Raw genomic sequence first — 19,046 nt, 5'->3', positions numbered from 1 at the left:
CAACAGCACCGTCGGGAGTAGTAGCCAGAACTAATGTCTGATATGGTTAGTGGCATCTTTGGTCCTGAAGATGCAGACCCAAGCCCGGCCCAATCACAGCCGTTGATAAGCCAGACAGCCACATTGTTGACCCCACGCCTCCAGAATATTTTTTCCCTTGCCCGCGACATTCGGGGCCTTGTGTCTGCCAACCACTCAACCCAAGCCGTGGCGTTCAAATTCAAAATATTTGCCAAAAATGGGAATGCTTCAGGAAAATAAGAGGTATTCGGCCCTTGAATAGCATATCTCAAGCCATACTGATCCTCCGCAGTCGCAAGAAAATCTCCAACGACCCGAACAATACCAAATGGACGCGCGACACCACCACTTTTGGCCAAAAGATTCTACGCTCGCAAGGCTGGCAACCTGGCCAGTTTCTCGGTGCCCAAGATGCACCCCATGCGGAGCTGCACTCGGCGGCGAGCGCCTCGTACATTCGTGTGGTACTCAAGGACGACATGAAGGGGCTGGGCTTCAACAAGGCCAAAGAAGATGAGGTGACGGGCCTGGACGTCTTCTCTGACCTTTTGAGCCGCCTCAACGGCAAGTCCGAGGCCGCGGTGCAGGAGGACCAGAACGCGCGCCTGGCCGTCAAAACGAACCGCTACGTCGAGATGCGATGGGGCCCTATGCGCTTCGTGCGCGGCGGTCTGCTGGTTGGCGATAAGCTGCAAGGCGGCGACGAAGACGAGGGCAGCGCCGAGAGCGACTCCATGGCATCCAAGGCGGCGCCTGAAGCGACGAGGCCGAAAAAGGATAGGAAGAGTAAAAAGCGCAAAGCTGACGAGGCATCGGCGGACGAGAGCGACGGCGACGGTGCGACGGTTGAAAAGAAGGACAAGAGCAAGCGCCGGCGCAAGGACGGGGACGAAGACGCCAAGGCGGAGAAGAAGAAGCACAAGAAGGACGAGAAGAAGAAGAACAAGATGAAGAAGGACAAGAAGAGGTCGAAGAAGTCGTCCAAATCCGAGGACGAATCCACCGACTCGGACGACGATAACAACGGCGAATCCGACGAAAAGGCCGCCAGGAAACAAGCCAAGAAGGAGAAGAAGGACAGGAAGAAGGAGAAGCGCGAAAGAAAGGAGGAGAAGAAGAGGCGCCGCAAGGCTGCCAAGACCGCTGCCAGCTCCGGCGACGGCAGCGCCAGCAGCAGCAGTAGCAGCGAAGACGAGGCCGACGAGGCCACCGGCGGCACCACCGCCTCGGCGGCGACGCCAGCCTCGACGTCGGGAACGTCGACGCCGCTGGGCAACCGCAACTTTGTGCGATCGCGCTATATTGCGCAGAAGAGGCAGGCGGTGATGGATGCCAGCGCGCTGAAGCAGATCTTCATGGTCAAAGCGTGAAGAACCCCAAGAGTGGTGTTTTTTTTTTGTCGTGTGCATGTACGAATCTGGCGTTGAGATACTCTGGCGGTGGCTGCCCCGTCGTCTTGGGTGAAGCAATCATATACACATCATATTTGCGATGGCGTTTGGTTTTATATTTTATTTGTGTTTCTCTGGGGTACAAAAAGATTTCTGCGTCAGATAGAAATGAGTTGTCACATCTTAATTGCATGGCAACTCATGGAATGAATATAAAAAGTTGACTTGTAATCTTTGGCACTTGATTCCAACTCATATCAGCGAGGTCGTTCAATGTTTTGATCAAAGCTATCCTTTATGCTGTCTATCCTTTCCATCATCATGTCACTTGCTGGTCATGGCTGCACAAGTTCACTTTTCTTTCCGTTTTCACAGTTTTTTTTATTCATTATCCTTTATACGTTTGTTTCCTTTTTATTTCTTTTCCGGCACATGGTCTCCTCTACTCCTTGTCTAGTCTGACGGCAGGGTTTCTCTCGATAAAGTTGAGGTCAACCTTGTGGCCAAGCAGCTCGCGAATGTTGGAAATCTTGTACTTGATCATGGTCGGACGCTCCAGACTCAGACCCCACCCGAAGACGCGCATGTCCTTGGGCAGCCCCATGGCCTCGAGCATTTCCGGGCGGAACATGCCGCTGTTGCCAATCTCGACGAGCTTGCCGAGGCCCTTGTGGTAGCTAAAGATTTCCATGCTGGGCTCGGTGTAGGGGTTGTAGGCGGGCTTGAACTTCAGGTCGGTGATGCCCATCTTGCCAAAGAAGATCTCCATAAACTCCATCAAGCCGCCGAGTGTCAGGCCGTAGTCGGCGATGACACCCTCGACCTGGTGGAACTCGGCCAAGTGGGTGGCGTCGACCGTCTCGTTGCGGAAGACGCGGTCGATTGAAAAGTAACGCGCTGGCGAGGGACGGCCGTCGGGGCCTTTTTGCGAGGCGAGCTTGTGGAGGAGTGCAGCCGAGATGGAGGTGGTGTGGGTGCGCAGGACCAGACGCAGCGACTCTTCGGCGGCCCAGGGGTATCTGTATCCGATCGAGCCGTACTTGCCGTCCTGGTGCACCTCCTTGACGTTGTTCCAGTAGGCCTCAGTATCCTGTCCCTCCTCCTGGGGACGGGGCTTGTCGGCGATCTTAGGGTCGGAGATGTAGAAGGTGTCTTGCAAGTCGCGAGCGGGGTGCTGTTGGGGTACAAAGAGAGCGTCAAAGTTCCAGAAGCCCGTCTCAACAAACTTGTTGGCGGGCATCTCCTCGAAGCCCATCTCGAAGAAAATTTGACGGAACTCTTGGCGGACCTTGTTCAGAGGATGCAGTGCACCGGCCCTTTGGTCAGCACCGAGAGCTTTGAAGTTGTAAGGCTTGAAATTGGCCGTCTTCCAAGCGCCGGAGGTAATCATATCCGAGGTCAGGTCCGTCTCTTCTTTTTGGATCTCGAGGGCAAACTTGGGGCCCTTTTCGACCTTGAAGCTGATAATCTTTTGCATCTTGATGAGCTTGCGCTTCTTGAGGTCGGTGAGTGTCTTGGCATCGCCGGTCCGGGTTTCCTTGATCTTTTGGAGCTGTGTTTGGGTAACGTCTTGAATAGAATCGGCCTATGGTGGGGGTCCAGCTTTGTCAGTGTGTGATTCCCGTAGACAGCCTCTGAGAGTGACTTACAGTAGCAACGAGCTTGCCGTCCTTGTTCTTTGCAATCCATTTTTCTCTAAAAGCCTTGCCTTGGCCCAGCTTGGTCACATTCTTGTCGCCAATGGCGGCCTCGAGCTCCTGGACAGACAGGCCGTCCATAGCCTTGCGCAGGGCCTCAAAGACACGGGCCTCGTGGCTGCCATGCTCGGCAATCTGCTCGGCTTCGGGCTCGAGGACAGCCTCCTCACGCTCAATGGTCTCATACGTGATCATAGAGCGGGAGCCCAGCCTGTCGAGGGCGGCCTTGACATCCTGTGATGCCAGCGCGGGGAACGCTTCGGCGGTCAAAATCGGGCTCTGCGTGGACAGTGCCAGCAGGATCTGCGTAGCGAGGTCGCCAGGGGTCGCCATATTCTCTCCTGCGCTTGGACGAAGATGTGGTGTATGGAGACGAGTTGGAGTATGCGCTACGCGGCCCGTCTCGAGGGGAGGTCGTGATATTATGGCCCTGCTTTAGAAAATGTTCTGAGTCACCTTGCTGGTGGGCTACCTAAAATGCATGCCACCTTTTGCCCAGCCCACCTCCCACTCCCACCAAGCAGATGGCGGGGCTTGGCGGGCGAGAAGAGCGAGACCGGAATTAATGTTGATCCAGGGCCCTACGTTGCCTGTCGGTTGTAACTCGTAGCCTGTAGCCAGTGAGCAACGCTAAAACAGCGCCGAACAGACTCTTGGGTAGTGCTCTTATTAGGGGTCTTGCTATGTATGCGCCCGATGAGCATATGTCAGAGATGCGACAGCAGTGGTGATTTTAAAACAGAAAAAGAAAAGAAAAGAAAAAAAAATTGAGCAATCTTTTTTTTTTTCAGAGTTATTTGAAGCTGTGCCCTTTCTTTTTCCACCTTCTTCACGATTCTTTGCCCGTTCGCGTAATCATCTGCAGCGTCAGGTCCGCTCGCCTTGCTGGCCGCCGCTTTGCATAGCGGTGGCTCCCTCTTAGCCCGGTTGCGATAGTACGCCGAAGCTTGAGCTTCTCGCACCACGCAGGCTACAACTTTAATCTTCAACGCCAACGCCAACGCCAACCCTCCACCATCGCCAGCCTCCCATGGAAGTGGTTTGCTGATACCAACTTGCACTTCTCTTCAAATACATCACGCGCGTCCGGATCCCCGCCCAAATGAATACTCGCGACTATGAACGATGATGCTTCGCCCAGCTCCTCGGCGCGAGATGAGCTCTGGGACGACGATGACGGTGCCGAAACCCCGGCGCAACCGCAAACCAGTACAAGCCCTGCGCGACAAACCGAGTCCCGCGCACATCCTGTGCCACAGCAGCGACAGCGGCCTTCAAAGAAGGACATCAAGAAACACTGTCCTGGCCTCAAGAAGAAGCTAGTCTTCCTCACACACCTGCTCAAATCGCTCGACTTGGTTGTCTTTGCCGAATTGAGCGCCCTATACTATATGGAGTATGTCCTTTTCTTCTCGACTAGAACCTTCATCGAGTTAATGATGTAATTATAGATGCTCCATGTTTCGATTTCTCTTGCGAGCCTTTGGCCAATACCTGTATCTAAGTCCCAAGGATGAATCGTTTCCTGTCGCCTTGACTGCATCGCGCCTGCACGTCCTCCTCGTTGCCTTGCCCAATATCATATGTATACTTTTACATGTCTTTACTTCACTTCCTGTCGGACTAAAGGATCAACGCGGATACCAACATGGTGGTCTAGTCATCGACTTCATTGGACAAAAGCCATCCACCTCACGCATATATTACGTCATGGCCGACATCTTCCTATTAGTGTTGCAGTGCATCATGTTGACGATACATTCCGAAAGAGAGCAAATGCGCATCACCCTCAAAACATTCAGGCCCCTGGCCGCAGATCAGGCGGAACAAGCTGCCGCCGGCCGAACCATACGAGAGTTGGATGAGGAAGAGCGAGGTGTTTCCGCCATGATGGACGAGGAGGCAGGAGATGAGGCGGTTGAGGTCGAAATGCGACTTCTCAACCAAGAAGTCGACGACACGATAGATGAAGCTGGTCCCAGCAACAGCAACAGAAATGTCGACGCCGACAACACAACCCACCTATTCAACGTCATGAATTCTGGTAACGGCGTTTTGGGACCGTACCATGTACTTCACACAATACGCCACACAGCCATGAATGCGCGAAGAACAGCCGCGCACTCACTAACGAGCATGGGTTACAATGCAACATTTGCAGCTATTCGAGCAAATGCTCAGCGACGAGCAGTATCAGAGCTTACTGCCACACCTGTACATGTGTAAATTCTATAGAGAACCAGCGATATTTTTGGGATTTAGGCACCATGGATCATGGATTGAAACAAACGCTAATTGAATTTTGATTACAACATGGTTTTATGCTATCTTCCTTCCGACGTTGCCAACACCACTACCCTTTACGGATACAATGATGTCATCTGACTCGTCTTCTGTCACGTCACGCAAACCCCAGCTGCTGGCACCAAACGTCTTCAGATCTCTTGCCAACAGGACCATGTCTTCTGTCCCGAGCACCCGCTTCCCGATTCGTATGCGGCCAACATCTTCGGATCCCATGGCCATGAGTATCATCATGCTGCTTGCGGTGCTTTGCGACACGCAGCCACCTTGTGAGATGGTCTCGAGCAGTTGGTATGCGCACTGTTTGCCAATTTCTTCAGGCACCTGCCCACCAGAAGGCGGCACAACAACATCCGCAGAGTAAATCACACCAACCGAATTGGACTCAGCCACCAGACTCAAGCCATAGCCAATTCCTAGACGGCGCTTGCTGCCAGACTTGTCGCCAGTCGGTACCAGCGGCGCTTGATCATATTGCGCGGCAATGTGGATGTCGCCGACAAGAGGGTTTAGGATTTCTCGCGCCGAGTGAATCATGCGATTGTTATTCGAGGCCGAAACTCCAGTGCTGTATGCGACACCGCGGATTCTCTTGACTCGCCCAGGGTTTCTGTTCAAGTGGAGCGTTTTTGGTAGACGAACCTGGCTCGCAAACCGCAGCTCGACAACGCCACCACCTCCCTTGCCACCAGGCCCGGCGCAGGATCTTTGCAAAACTCTCAGTTCGATTCGTGCGGGCGGGATGCCAAAGAGACCAAATAAAGGCAGGATTGCAGTTCGGAAAGTATCGATGGACACGTCGCCCGTCTCGGTGGCAGACGTAATAACACCCGCTCCAGAGAAACGCACATTCATATGCGCCTTGGAGAATGGTGCGAGAAGACAGAGGGGAAGGAGGAAGTAGGTGATTCCGCGGGTGACTGTCGGTGGGAGGCTGTGTTCGATGATGTCGCCTTCAGAAGCACCCTGCCCGGCAATTGTGCCGGTAATAAGGCCAGGATGATATGTAATTGTGGTGCCGGTGTATGAAATTTGCATAGAGCTGCCGTTGGTGACCGCTTCGAGCAATCGCAGGAAGGAAATTTCGTGATGCGCCAGACCTGGATTGGTTGGCGACGAGCTTCGAATTTTGGATATGTGGACTGGGCGACCAGTCAGTGTCGACAGAACCAATCTCCGTGTAAAGGAGCGGTGCCCTGTAAACCGCAAGTAGTCTGGCGCTGCATCAGCCATTTTTGTTTTCGCAGATGTGTGATTATTTCGTAGCGGAAGATGTGATCAGAAGCCGGCAGTAGCAACAGTTGGTAAAAGAAAAAAAATAGATTCTGCCAAGTCGATCCCACCCTTCCGAGCCAAACGGGAAGGCGGTAGCGCAAGCAACATGAGGCCTTGCAACGATATCATTCTTCAAAAATTAGGGATTCATTAGACAAATCTCAGAAATGGATTAATAAATCCATTACTGGTTTTTTTTTTTTTCTTTTTACATATTTCCGAGTGAAAATGACAATACAATGCATGTTGTATGCGAAGATGCTGCCTAAGGAGAGCTATCGATAACAATTTTGTAGTGGCACCTCACCCATAATTGGTCCGCAGAACATCTCGACTTTTAACAGGGGAAGTTTGGACTTGACAAAACTTGAGGATGCCTGGCAGACCGCTGCTTTTCGACTTGCGCGGTCCAAAGGAAACCATCTGCAGGGCCTGTTTGTTGGGTCTATCGAAAAAAGCACCGCAGATATGGACGGCACCCTACAGCAGTGCTACGAGTCGCAGGCGAGCGCCGCGCGCCCAGTGCAGGAGACCTTCTCTCCTGCGCGAGGCACGTAGACAGGCTGTAGCTCGCGAGGCCGATGACGCCGCGATAGAGCAATACATGGCAGCGGCCAAGAATGCGACCACAATCAGCGGCAAAACTTCAGGTCCGGACGAAGGAATCCGATTCTTTGAGCAAAGCGGACAGACACGACAACAGCTTCCAGACGAGACGGCATTTCAGAAATCTATAGATGCTTTCGATACAAACGAGCTCAAGGTGGCCCTCGAAGATATGAAAAACACCATCAAGGGCGAGGAAGAGAAGAAAGCGTTCAGCGAGGTCATGGGCCAGCTCGAAAAGGTTTTCGGCCAAATTGAGGGTGGCAAGGATCTGGAAACTTTCACCGAGAAAATGGATACATACTCGAGCTCAATCGACCGCCAGATCGAGGAAGCGATGGCCGATTTGCCACAAGACATGCGCGAGACGATAGATCTCGATCTACCCGAGCTATCAGAGGACCTTCCCCTTCCGATTCGCGGCATGAAGAGCTCAAGTCCGCAAGTTGTGGAAGGTCCATGGACGCTCAACCAGCGGCGCAAGATCGTTCGTCTTAACGATGCTATTTCCCGGGTTCATAAAAACATGAAAGAGGTGCCCGGTCCGGCTAAGAAGGAAATCGTGGCGATATATAAAGCATATCATGCTGCAAGGCTCACTCTGGCTCATAGCTGGGGTCATGTGCCCCTCGAAGTGTGGGATTTTCTGTGGAAGGTCTTTTCGGTCCATGAGAGCATCAACATGCATCGGCTTGCGCATATCTCCATGCTTACTAGAGATATGAGCGAGGCCAAGGTTCCATTCAGCCCGCCTCAACAGCTTTTGGCTATTGAGGCAATGTTCATGGAAGGATGGGAGGACAGGGCTGTGGACAGCTGGAGGCGGTGCATGGGTACACTGGGTCAGGAAACCGCCGAGACGTACAAGGAGTTTTGGGAGCTCGGCGTTCAAATGCACTGCCGGACTGGAAACTTCGAGCAGGCCCGGAGGGCTGCCAATAAGCTTGTTGAGAAGCGCATGGACGCTCGCATACTCTTGTCGATGATTCACGCGCTATCGGAGAAAGGCACAGATGAGACTCGACAGATGGCGTGGGACACCTATCGAGAAATGCGAGATTTGCTTGGCAAGTCAATGAAGCTCGCCGATTACGACAAGGTCGTGGCCTACTTTCTCACGACGGGTCAAACGGAGAACGCGCTGTATGCGTTTGTCGACATGATGAGCGACGGCCAGATCGACCTGACGGTACAAAAATACATGCCCTCCGTGGTAGCCAACAAATTCTTCGTTGGTAAGTGGTTGAAGCGCCTGATTGGCGCAGGCGACGTCGACGGCGCGCACAGCGTGGTGGAGTTTATGCGGACAAAGGGTGTCGAGGCGTCCCCGATCCAGGTCAACGGTCTCATCGGCGCCTGGCAGCGCTCCGGCGGCGCCCGGGACCTAGAAAAGTCTGAACAGGTTGCGTGGGAGATGATTCGGAACCGCATCCAATTCGTAGAGGCACGCAAGGTCAAGTCAAAGAGGGACCTGAAAAAGATGAGCAGATCAGCGGCGCATGCACCACTGCCCCGCGCCACGTTGGAGACGTTTTGCATTCTGGCGGAGAACTACCGCCTCCGCGAGCTGCACGACCAGCTTGCGGCGCTGTGGGACGCTTTTCGCGAGTCGGAGATTAGCCCCGACGCTTTCATGATGAACCAGCTTCTGGAATCCCACATTCAGGTGGGCGAGCATAAGAAGGCCCTCGAGCTGTACGACTTCTTCGTCGCGGAGCGCGGCGTCAAGCCCGACCCGTACACCTTTAGCGCCTTGTGGAAGACGCTCGCCGTGAACCGGCTGCACATCCTCCCGCCCGATATGGCGGCCGAGGCTGTCGCCGCGACGCGGCGGCTATTTGCACAGACGGCCGCCCGCCGCGCCGTGTTTGGCGGCCCCGGTGGAGGCTCCATGGACGGGCAGCTCGCGCGCAAGATCCTGCACTCGTTCCGCCGCACCCGGGACCCTGCGGGTTTCCGCATCGCGCTGGCCGCGCTCCGCGACGTCTTCGGCTTCATGCCCACCGAGATGCTCGTCCTGGAGCTCGTCTTGGGCACCACCAAGCTCTCGTGGGACGCGCCCGCGCAGCGCCGCAAGCTGCTGCACGCCAAGCGCGACATGGAGCGCGACCTGCTCGCCTGGTGCGCCGGCGACGTAGGACGGCTCGAGGGCGACAACCGTGGCGCCGCCCTCTGCGAGTACCTGCAGACGACCGGCCTGGCGCAGCTCAGCAGCGAGGATGAGGTGCGGCGGGATGCGCTCACGGCTGCGGCTAAAGACATGGGGGTGTATGAATTGCTGGGGCCCGAGACGGTCGCGGCTATCTAGCGGCCTATTGTGTACCAATACTGCTATTGTGAGCTTTTTTTTTTTGCATGGAGCTTTATATTTTGTATATCAGATCCCAGATCGTGTAATCTTGTACTATATGTATCATACACATTTCCCACTTGAGCTGAGAAATCGCCCAAAAGAAGGGCATCCTCTTCTTTCTTCTACATCTTCTCAATCACAAAATCAAGGCGGATTGCCAGGACTTGTACTGACCAGCTAGAGCAAAATACTTTTTTCTACGTATTTTACTTTTAGTATCCAGCTGTCAGTCTTGGTCCCAACTCAAAAACTTTACATCTTGTTTCCATCACTCTGGCCATGAAGGAAAAAAAATCCATAAAATCAATAGGATATATAGTCGTCCCTTTTTGTGCGATCAATGAAACAAGGAACAAGAATAAAGAAAACTCCAACGCTATGCAAGATATCCCACCGAACCCAAAGAATAAAGGAGATTTTGAGGGGAAAAAAAAAGAGGTCGGGCCGTATGACTCTTTGCCATACTTTCCCGACCCCTTTTCTCCTCCGGCCTACGACAGGTCCATGGTGTCGCCGTGACCGGACACGTCGCGCATGTCGCTGCCCACCGAGCTCAGCCCGGAGCTGCTACTTCCCGACGAGGACGCTGGCCGCTGTCCTCCGTTGACGCCGTCGCCGGCACCGGTCCCGTCGCCCGCGCGGCAACGCATGAGATCCGGGCTGCGCAGCGTGATCCACTCCTCGATCGTGGTGACGGGTCCGCCCTCGACAAAGACCTCGGAGCCCTCGCCGGGCCGTCCCAGTATGGTGCCCTGAAACTTGGCGTCGCCGGCGGCCTGGTTGTGTTTCTTCTTCAGCGCTGCGGGAAGAGGAAGTGAGACGGCACGTTAGCTTTTTTTTTTTTTCTTTTCCTCGGGCTTTTTCTTTTTTCCCTTTGTCCCCAACCAAGGGAGAGTACACGTGTGTGCGATGGGCAACCAGGGTGTGGTGTGCGATAGGATCCAAAGGGGGAAGGAAGGAGGAGGAGGGGGAAAGAACTTACCAGACAGATAGTCTGTCCCTTCCGACTCGCCGTCGGCGTTGCCAAACTCCGTGAGCTCCTTCATGCGCTGCCCCGCGAACCACTCGACAAACTCGTCGACGCCGCGCGTGTCCTCGACGCCGAGCCACTCCTCCTCGGTGACGGAGCGCTCGGCGCCGAACGCGCCGACGTCCTGCAGCGCGAGGCGGACGTCGGTCAGGGTGAAGTCGTCGGCCTGCGACGTGGACGCGTGGTTGCTGGCCGCGTGGTGCGCCGTGTGCTGGCACAGCAGCAGCATGTACCGCGCGGCCAGGTCCGTGAGCGAGTCGAGCACCGCGGGCCGCGTGGCGTGGTAGCCCGTCGCGCGCAGGATCTGCAGGATCGCGGGCCGCAGCAGCGCGTGGAAAAAGGCTGGCGGTGTTGCCATGGCGCGCGAAGAAGAAGAAGAAAGCTTCGGGTCTGGGAGCAAAGGTTTGGGGGTATCGTAGAGGTCTTCGAACCAGACGAGGGGGTTGTGCGCTCGCTCGTTGCCGTTGCGCAGCAGTAGATCGATTCGGGTATTAATCGCTCAGGGTTGATTTAGGGCTGTCATAACACATGTTCCGGAGCTCCCTGCAATCAAGATTGTCAGGGGGGGAGAGGGCCGTTGTACTGGCGATGCTTGGTGTCGATGTTGTGCCGCGGGCTCCATGGAGCTCTCTGCTTGGTGAACACAGAGAGCGCCGCAAAATCAGCTGCCAAACGGGCACGGTGCCAATGATATCTTCTGCGCACTGCGCACTGTACATCTACAAAATATACTGCAGTGCCGAATACTGTTTTCAAACATGATAATAAAAGTCATGATATATCTCTATCTCGCTCTATCCAAAAAAAAAATGTTCTTCTTCAATTTTTTTATCACTGGGATGATACACCACTGAACTTGTTAATCCAGTTCAGTACCTCTCTATGCCAAACAAGAGAGTTCTCTGGCTTCAAAACCCACTACGCACGCATTAGTAAAAATGAAAATCAGCAGGAAAAGCGACATGCGAGCACTCACATGGTTCTCATCAGGGAACATTAGGAGCTTGCTAGGGATGTTGCGCGCCTGCAGCACGTTGAACATGGCCAAGCCTTCGGCGACGCTGAGGCGGTAGTCCAATTCGTTGTGAATAACCAGCATAGGCGTCTCCCAGTTGCCAGTGTGTCGAGCAGGATCCCATTTCTCATATACGTCACGTTTCTCCCAGAGCGTGCCTCCAAAGTCATGCTCAGGGAAGAAGAGCTCCTCCGTAGACCATTGACTAAGAGTAGAAAAGACGCCGTCGTGGCAAACAATAGCCTTGAAGCGTCGGCCAAGAGGATGACCTTGAATCCAGTCTATTTATGTGTTAACAATATCTGGCCTGAGGACCTGCCAGGGAAACCTACTCATCATGTAGCCACCGTAAGACGCGCCAAGGGCTACGGAGCGTTCGATGTCGACATAGGGCATCTCCTTCTCAATGTACTCAAAGGCCTTCACGAGGTCTTGATAAGGAGCACCGCCCCAATTGCACGCAATAGCGTCAGTGTGAGCTTGTCCGTAGCCAGTACTGCCCGTAGGGTTGGGGCAGACCACTACATAGCCCTGCTCGGCGAGAATGGCTGGGTTCCAGCGGGTGCTCCAGTCATCCAACCACGCGCTTTGCGGGCCGCCATGAACAACAAAAGCAAGAGGATACTTTTTATTCTTGTCGAAATTGGAGGGTCTCATGCAGAGCGCGTGGTTGTCGTATCCAGCAGAGCCAGGGTACCAAATATCGAAGCACTGCTCTGGTGTCAAGCCAAATGTCTTACCATTCTTCGCGCTAGAGGAGATTTCTGTAATCTTCTTGGTGTCATAATCCAGGGTCAAATATCTGCTACTCTCGATGCGGCTTCGCGATGTGACGAAGAGTGTGGTACTGTTGCCCAAGAGGGAAGCGTCAAAGACGGTGCCCTCTTCAAAAATGGGCGCAGGCAAGTCCTTGGCCTCGGAAGGAGATGAGGGAACTTTCCACAAAAGGACCTTTCCATGCTGCTCCGCAGTGAGGATCAGATGCTTGTTGTCAGCGGTCCATAGGATGGAGCCTGGGCTGCGATCCCAGCTACCTCTGTCGTCGCTGGTTGGGTAGAAGCTCTCGACGTTTTGAAGATTGCTAATGTCAGGAATGACGAGCAGCTGATGCTTGTCGGCCTCGTTTTGCTTTTCCTTCATTCGCAGAAACGCTAGAGATTTGCCATCGCGCGAAAAGGTAGGGTTGTGGGTATATCCGACGAGGTTGCCAGTCTTGACAATTTGCGGTTGTCCGGGTCGCTCAGCAAAGGATGTGAGAGGCACAAGGTACAAGTCGGTCTTGGTATAGCGGGCCAGGTTGAGCGTGGGATCTTTGGCGACAAACGCGATGCCATTCTCATGAATGTCAAAGTCGGTGGCGCCTCCAAAGGGTCCGACGGGTGAAGCCAGTTCGATGCCGGTGAGCAGGTTGAAACTGTTGTTCTCGAGTGTCCACTTGCCGTCCTCCTTGGCCAGCTGGCCGTACCAAAGAGCGTTTTCGTTCTTGGTCTTCCACGTATCCCAGTGGCGGACAAAGAGGGAATCGTAAATCTTGCCGCTAGAGAGTGGTTCCTTTTCGTCACTGGCGAGGAATAAGGAGCCGCTAGGAGTGGTGACGGCCGCGGTGACGAGGGCAACCTTGCCGCTAGACAGAGTCTTGGTCTTGGCACTGGACAGAGAGCCGGGGAAGCTGTGAATCAAGCTGGGCCTTTCCAACGCCGTTAGTCGGGATTCGTATTTCCAGAGCTTTCTTTACGTTGCTACTTACTCGGGTGTCGGTGCGTCAACATTTTGATAGAAGAGGTCGGTGCCCTTGTCCCCGCCTTTGAAGAAGATGACTTCATCGTCGCTGATCCATAGGGGATCGCTGGCGCTAGAATCCTCAGAGATGAGATGTGAGGAGCCGTCCTTGAGGCTGAGGATGCGAATCTGGGCAGACTTGGAGTGAGTCTCGAAGGAGTATGTCGACACCTGTCATGGCGATTGTCAGCGGTCTGAGCAGAGATCTTCTGTACGCGCTCTTGGGCCGATCCAGCTGTCAATTGGCTTGACACGGAACGCTTACCGTGTAAAGGACAAGATCTCCTCTGGCATTGGGTACACCAGGAGAACGGCGCGGCGCCGAGATGAGCACCTCTGGGGTGAACTTGGAAGCTTGGACAGTCATATTGACTGAGAAGGGCGTGTAAGCGGATACGGGGCGTGACTTGTCAGGGCGTGAAGCAATCTTGGGTTCAATGTCAGATAGAGCAAAGCGCCGGGAGAGGGGAAGAAGAAGAAGAGGGGAAGACGAAGAAGACAGGTCAAACAGTCCCGGCATGAAGCGGATCTCATGAGGTAAAGCTATAGGTAGTCCCGGCCCTAAAAGTCAGTACCAAAGCGGCATCCAGCAAGGTACCTACAGTTCACCTACCTAACCTGGGCGGGCTGCAACCCCGCATCCAACCAGGCCCCAACAAGCCGCACATGAGCCCCTCATCACCCCCCCCCCCCCCCTCCCTTCACATACAGACGCCTCACTTATCAGAAAGTACGTGCAACCAGGCTGAAAGCATGCAAGTCAAACCTTGTTATTAGCAATTTAAAAAAAAAAAGGAGGGCCTTCTCCATTGAGGTGATGTTCGGTACTACGCAGATTGGTCCTTTTGATTGGAACTTTGTCCATCGCCTGAAAGTCCGTCGGATTTCATAGTTGCAACCTCTCCCGGCGTCCTGTTTACGTATTAATCATAGGCTGCGTAAATTCCGCGCCGTAGTAAATGACAACATATTGTTTTGTTTTGGCTTGTATTCCGTCCGGCCCACAAGATCGACGATGCCGACCACACTCTCAATGACAAGCGTCCGAATGTGAAGTTGCCAAGCCTCATAAGAGTACTCCGTAGAGGAGGCTACTCCACATATGTCTCTACATGACTTCCGAGACTATTCCAGCATACGGCGCCGTACGTATCGGTTTCTGGTCCTTCCTGTGTCGAACGAGCGGCTTGCACTCGGGGAGTCTGCCATCGTTGGTTAGGAGTGGCATACACCAGTGTCAACTTTCCGCAGATAGAAACCAGGTATATTTGTGTATCCGGAAACGCCTCCATGGCCCATGTCCATGCCCATGTTATATTGTACAATCGATTCATGACAACGTTCAAGTCCACGCACGCTACTTTCTCGACGCCCCAAATGCAGTACGCTTCTTTGCCGTTTGCGTGTCGTTCTCGCTATCTTCGGTTTCTTGCTGTACCTGCTGCTGCTGCTGCTGCTTCTTCTTTTTGGCGTTCTTCGTGCCGCCACCGCCAGCGTTGGGCGTCGAGCCGGAAAAGGATGCCGAGACGGGTGTCGGGGCGAGTGACCCCGGTGTTGATCCTGGCGTTGTCGATTCCTACAAAGTCGCGAAATAATAATAAATTAGTCACGAAAAGGCTGCTAAGATACAGCAATGTGCAGAACAAAGAGGTCTCGTACGCTGACATTGGGCCGGTATGAGATGGAGGATCGCGAAAAGACGCGGTTCTGGTCCATGGGACCCGTTTTCCGACGCTGCGCCGCCGCACCGCTGATTCCTTTCATATAGTTGTCGAACCCGGTTATGATGTTGCCGCTTGGTGTGTTCTCCAGATAGGCAGACTCCTTCTGGGCGATGCCCTCCTCAACTTGGTTCTGTTGCGCCGCACAGTCAGCAGTTGCCTCCCTCGAGCTCGGTGTGCGCCGTGCTCGGCTCGTTCCACGGCTGACATACCAGACGTCTTTCCAGGAGCCGTCGCTTCTCAACCAGTTCGCGCACGCGCGCTTGCGACTTTTTGTACTCCGTCGTGGTCGGTTGAGGACCCTCGCCCGCGGCGGCGCCGTGCTGCTTGTCTGCCATTTCTGTTCGTGCGCCCGGGGCCCGTGTGGCCTGGGTTGTGCGGTGCAGGTGGTGTGCACGTATCGCGTATGGCTGTTGATTTGCAGGCTGTGCGAAAATCGTGCTTCTTTGATGCGTTTGGCGCGTTGCGTGATGAAGGTGACGGAGGAGACTGCGAGTGGGAGGCTGCACATTCTCGACGGTCAACCTCAATGTGGGGCGAGCGCAACAAGAGAATCGTCACTCCAGTGCAAAGGCCAGACCGTCTGCGTCATCTCCGCCTTGCAAAGCGATATTTGGACTTCTAAAAGAATAATTTCATAGCACATCATACATTCTCTCAAAGCATAGCATTATCCCAATTCTTCTTTGAAACAAGAGCGTGCTGGCGGCGAGTCGAAAATATCGTCATCAATGCCACTAATGTATTACCCTTTCCACTCTGGATGACCAGGAATAGCCCGTAGATGACCTTCTATTGAGCAAAAAAGGATGTGCCCAAGTTGTTTGCTACCGGTGCGCCTCGTAGTGAGAGAGAGGATGCTCCCAGCAAGCCCTCATCCAGGTACAGCTATGCCCCGGGACTAGCAGATACGAACTCCCAGACTCGTCAGAGCCATGGAAATGAATCAAAAGTGATGCGACATTGTACAGTTCGCAACCGCCAATCATCAATTTTGCTTGCCTTGAGAAGGCAGCCGAATCGAGGCCGACCATGGCCTCTGCTCTAGCTCAGAGAGGCCCCCGTTCTTGGCGGTACAAGCATAAGAAATTGATTCAAAAGCAACCCCATGTGGGAAAATGCTCTCTGTTCAAAGCATGAAAAGCATTTGATGGGTGTCTAACCCGGATTTTCCGGTTTCTCTAGGAGAGCTTTTAACCCGGAATCTCTGATGACTTCATCAAGCTGCCCATCCTCCAGGAGGACAAATACATCTCTGCCTATTCACGTAATTTTTGAGATGACTACGTCCGTGCGTGATCATAACGGCCGTGTGGCCTTGTGCAGTGGATTCTTCATCCACTACGTTATATATCGCAGACTCGTTAATGCCATCGAGGGATAAGGTTAGCTCATCCAAGTTGATTTGGTCCAACGGTCTCTGCAGTGGCTTCACAGGGGTACGTCACGATACAATCAATGATAAATAGGCCTTTGGGCTCAATTACGCCTTATTTCAAACACATATCTCAAGTCTGGGGTGTGTCTTTCCGAGGAGTGACCTTGCAGATGGGCGGACCTACGGATGGAGGGGCTGTGCAGATGAAAGACTGTACATGTTGGAGGCAAGCAGTATTGGTGCAATATCGAACAGGCTGTTACCTATAGGCTATAGTAGATGGCCCAATGCATGATTGGCATGATTGTGTTGCGCCAGGCTCCAAACCATATTTCTGCTTCAGCTGAAGCTCTATTTTACCAGTGCGATTCGAAACGCCCAAGTCATTACATTTCAAATGAGGACCAGAGCAAAAATCATATAATTATATTATTGAAATATTTAACATTCTACTCTCTAAGATATATCATATTCTAACCAGGTCAATTGTTGTTTGTTCGGACTTGCCCGGGGCTCGTGTCCAGGGATCGTGTAAATTTATTAATAGTTATTAGTGGCGGTTTCATCTCCACGTATTCCCGCCCCCACAACATATCAAGAGAAAGAGAAGTTTCCAGGCAGGGGACATTCCCCGAATACGAGGCACAAATGCCTTATACTCATCTCAGCGAAAGGCGGTTCGCGCCGGACTCTTCATGCTCAGGGCCCTGTTTGCCATTACACCTTGTATCGGTGTCATTTTCCATCGTGTCTTTTCATAGCCCAGATAGACCCAAAGCTTGCCCAGCAGATGACAGCTAATCCACTAAAGAGCCACTGATATAGTCAATGCTGTCAATGAGGGGGTCTGTCGCGACAGCTGCTACGCAGGACAGGGTGTTCCTCATCAGGTTGCTGAGAGCAACTGCATGACTCGCCTTCCCAGGAAGGATTACGGATTTGAGGATATTGTTCTCTAGAATTGCCAGCACATGGTCAAGGTAATGGGATGAGAACATGATTGTTTTTAACAAGAAAAAAAGAAAACTGTGTGTAGCAACAAACCCCAGCGTAGATCATTTTCCCCCGCCGGCGTTGAGCGTAGACGCCAAAGCCCTTCTCCCACTGTACCGAAGGTTCTTGCTACCTCGGGGCAATTCGCCTTCAACCTCCGCAAGGTTATCGATGTCGCTATCAGAAACACTTCCTGTTTTCCAGGTGGTTACCAAGGGAGGGACGACCGTTAGCGACTTGAGGTGGCCAGACTGAATCCTGCTTATCATAGCAAGGTCAACAGGTGCCCCTAGGCCCGCTTCATTTCCTATCGCATGGAGTAATTTCTGAGCACCCTCCAAAGTGACAGCGTACCCTATTGTGCAAACAGGATACCACGAAGGAGCTATGACTCGAACACGATCCGCGTTAAGTGAAGTCGCGCCCCAGTACTTGAGCTCTTCTTGATACGAGAAAGCCATTCTATCAATGAGCATTAGTATAGACCACATGATATGGCTGCCACCCCCATCCACTCTTGTTTTCTTGCCACGGCTTACTCGGTCGAATTTGGCGCGGTTAAATCTTCGTAGATGTGCGAAGGCGGACGGACTTCGGCGTTGATATTCCAGCAGGTACCGACATATAAGAGATCCCAATCGAGACCTGGTATATATCATTAATATCAGTATAACATGTGAGCCTGAAGGCAGATATATGTTACCGTATGGTGCGCGGGTAGCTTCGCGGCTGGTGTTCCCTTTCTCGGCTGTCCATTTTCTCATCTGGAAACTGAGCGCTTGGAAGGCATCATGAACTTTTACATCCCAATCGGCGTCATCCTCTAGGATAATGGCCGTTTGTATTCGTTCGTCGATGATTCTCCGCCAAACGTTGGCATGGCTTCTCCAGCAGCCAAGCTGCTCTGGCCTTAAAGATTCACTGCCTTTAGGCCTCGCTTTCTCGTGTATAGAGTTGCCATCGACCTTGATCGGAGTTTGTTAGTTCTTGGTGCTCATCTGAGTGGTTGCTGATAGGAACTTGCATACCCCATCCTGCAATATGAGCTTTACGTTTGTAGAAGTGGCCAACATTGTCATGCCGTCCTGTCGATCCGATCGGCTATATACGCCAGCATCAGCATCCTGGGCGTCTGAGAGTAACACTCAACTTGGCTCCATACTGAGGCATGCTAATGTAATATATTTTTTCAAACCCGAGAGTCTCATTCTGGGCAGCTCGTGATAAATCGTCAGAAGAACGGCCGGAGGGTGTACTTTTCCGCCATGCCCATCTGTCGACTGGAGTGCCCAGCCTAGTGTGCGAGAGGCTGTAAAATATGCAAAAGACAACAAATGACCAAACAACTGAATTTTTTGTGCGCCTTGATTGCAGGGCGAGCTTCACTTTGGCGGACATTTGGCAACTCTTCAACAGTGTCGCTTTACGGGCCCAGGAAGATGTTTTGCGTGCATCTTGTGTGATTTCCAAAGTGGGCTTCCGA

General features: G+C 53.1%; 9 protein-coding genes across 9 annotated transcripts; 3 read left to right on the top strand and 6 right to left on the bottom strand.

Annotated features, from left to right (window-relative positions):
- Positions 1-238: 238 nt before the first annotated feature.
- V2A60_000134 (uncharacterized protein) lies at positions 239-1,391 on the top strand (the record flags this gene model as incomplete). The annotated part of the gene is made up of 2 exons (XM_083251505.1): positions 239-264; positions 314-1,391. 2 exons carry the CDS (start codon positions 239-241, stop codon positions 1,389-1,391), a joined length of 1,104 nt encoding a protein of 367 aa, XP_083107631.1.
- Positions 1,392-1,854: 463 nt separating this feature from the next.
- Positions 1,855-3,442, bottom strand: V2A60_000133 (phenylalanine--tRNA ligase subunit alpha; the record flags this gene model as incomplete). The annotated part of the gene is made up of 2 exons (XM_083251504.1): positions 1,855-2,997; positions 3,062-3,442. 2 exons carry the CDS (start codon positions 3,440-3,442, stop codon positions 1,855-1,857), a joined length of 1,524 nt encoding a protein of 507 aa, XP_083107630.1.
- Positions 3,443-4,227: 785 nt separating this feature from the next.
- Positions 4,228-5,335, top strand: V2A60_000132 (DSC4 family protein; the record flags this gene model as incomplete). The annotated part of the gene is made up of 2 exons (XM_083251503.1): positions 4,228-4,505; positions 4,561-5,335. The coding sequence occupies 2 exons, from the start codon at positions 4,228-4,230 to the stop codon at positions 5,333-5,335; spliced, it is 1,053 nt and encodes a 350-aa protein (XP_083107629.1).
- Positions 5,336-5,428: 93 nt separating this feature from the next.
- Positions 5,429-6,646, bottom strand: V2A60_000131 (rRNA-processing endoribonuclease; the record flags this gene model as incomplete). The annotated part of the gene is made up of 1 exon (XM_083251502.1): positions 5,429-6,646. The coding sequence occupies one exon, from the start codon at positions 6,644-6,646 to the stop codon at positions 5,429-5,431; it is 1,218 nt and encodes a 405-aa protein (XP_083107628.1).
- A 415-nt stretch (positions 6,647-7,061) lies between these two features.
- On the top strand, positions 7,062-9,602 carry V2A60_000130 (uncharacterized protein; the record flags this gene model as incomplete). The annotated part of the gene is made up of 1 exon (XM_083251501.1): positions 7,062-9,602. The coding sequence occupies one exon, from the start codon at positions 7,062-7,064 to the stop codon at positions 9,600-9,602; it is 2,541 nt and encodes an 846-aa protein (XP_083107627.1).
- A 536-nt stretch (positions 9,603-10,138) lies between these two features.
- Positions 10,139-11,035, bottom strand: V2A60_000129 (uncharacterized protein; the record flags this gene model as incomplete). Its single annotated transcript, XM_083251500.1, has 2 exons — positions 10,139-10,446; positions 10,630-11,035. 2 exons carry the CDS (start codon positions 11,033-11,035, stop codon positions 10,139-10,141), a joined length of 714 nt encoding a protein of 237 aa, XP_083107626.1.
- Positions 11,036-11,508: 473 nt separating this feature from the next.
- Positions 11,509-13,838, bottom strand: V2A60_000128 (Alpha/Beta hydrolase protein; the record flags this gene model as incomplete). Its single annotated transcript, XM_083251499.1, has 5 exons — positions 11,509-11,595; positions 11,654-11,973; positions 12,025-13,379; positions 13,440-13,642; positions 13,737-13,838. 5 exons carry the CDS (start codon positions 13,836-13,838, stop codon positions 11,509-11,511), a joined length of 2,067 nt encoding a protein of 688 aa, XP_083107625.1.
- A 990-nt stretch (positions 13,839-14,828) lies between these two features.
- Positions 14,829-15,530, bottom strand: V2A60_000127 (histone acetyltransferase subunit NuA4-domain-containing protein; the record flags this gene model as incomplete). Its single annotated transcript, XM_083251498.1, has 3 exons — positions 14,829-15,047; positions 15,131-15,325; positions 15,405-15,530. The coding sequence occupies 3 exons, from the start codon at positions 15,528-15,530 to the stop codon at positions 14,829-14,831; spliced, it is 540 nt and encodes a 179-aa protein (XP_083107624.1).
- Positions 15,531-17,625: 2,095 nt separating this feature from the next.
- Positions 17,626-18,636, bottom strand: V2A60_000126 (glycosyltransferase family 25 protein; the record flags this gene model as incomplete). The annotated part of the gene is made up of 5 exons (XM_083251497.1): positions 17,626-17,821; positions 17,918-18,025; positions 18,103-18,208; positions 18,267-18,528; positions 18,592-18,636. The coding sequence occupies 5 exons, from the start codon at positions 18,634-18,636 to the stop codon at positions 17,626-17,628; spliced, it is 717 nt and encodes a 238-aa protein (XP_083107623.1).
- Positions 18,637-19,046: the final 410 nt, after the last annotated feature.

This window comes from Cordyceps javanica, chromosome 1 (genome assembly GCF_051103115.1).
Source record: "Cordyceps javanica chromosome 1, complete sequence".
In the NCBI taxonomy this organism is placed as follows: domain Eukaryota; kingdom Fungi; phylum Ascomycota; class Sordariomycetes; order Hypocreales; family Cordycipitaceae; genus Cordyceps; species Cordyceps javanica.
This window is presented reverse-complemented; position numbering and strand designations above follow the sequence as displayed.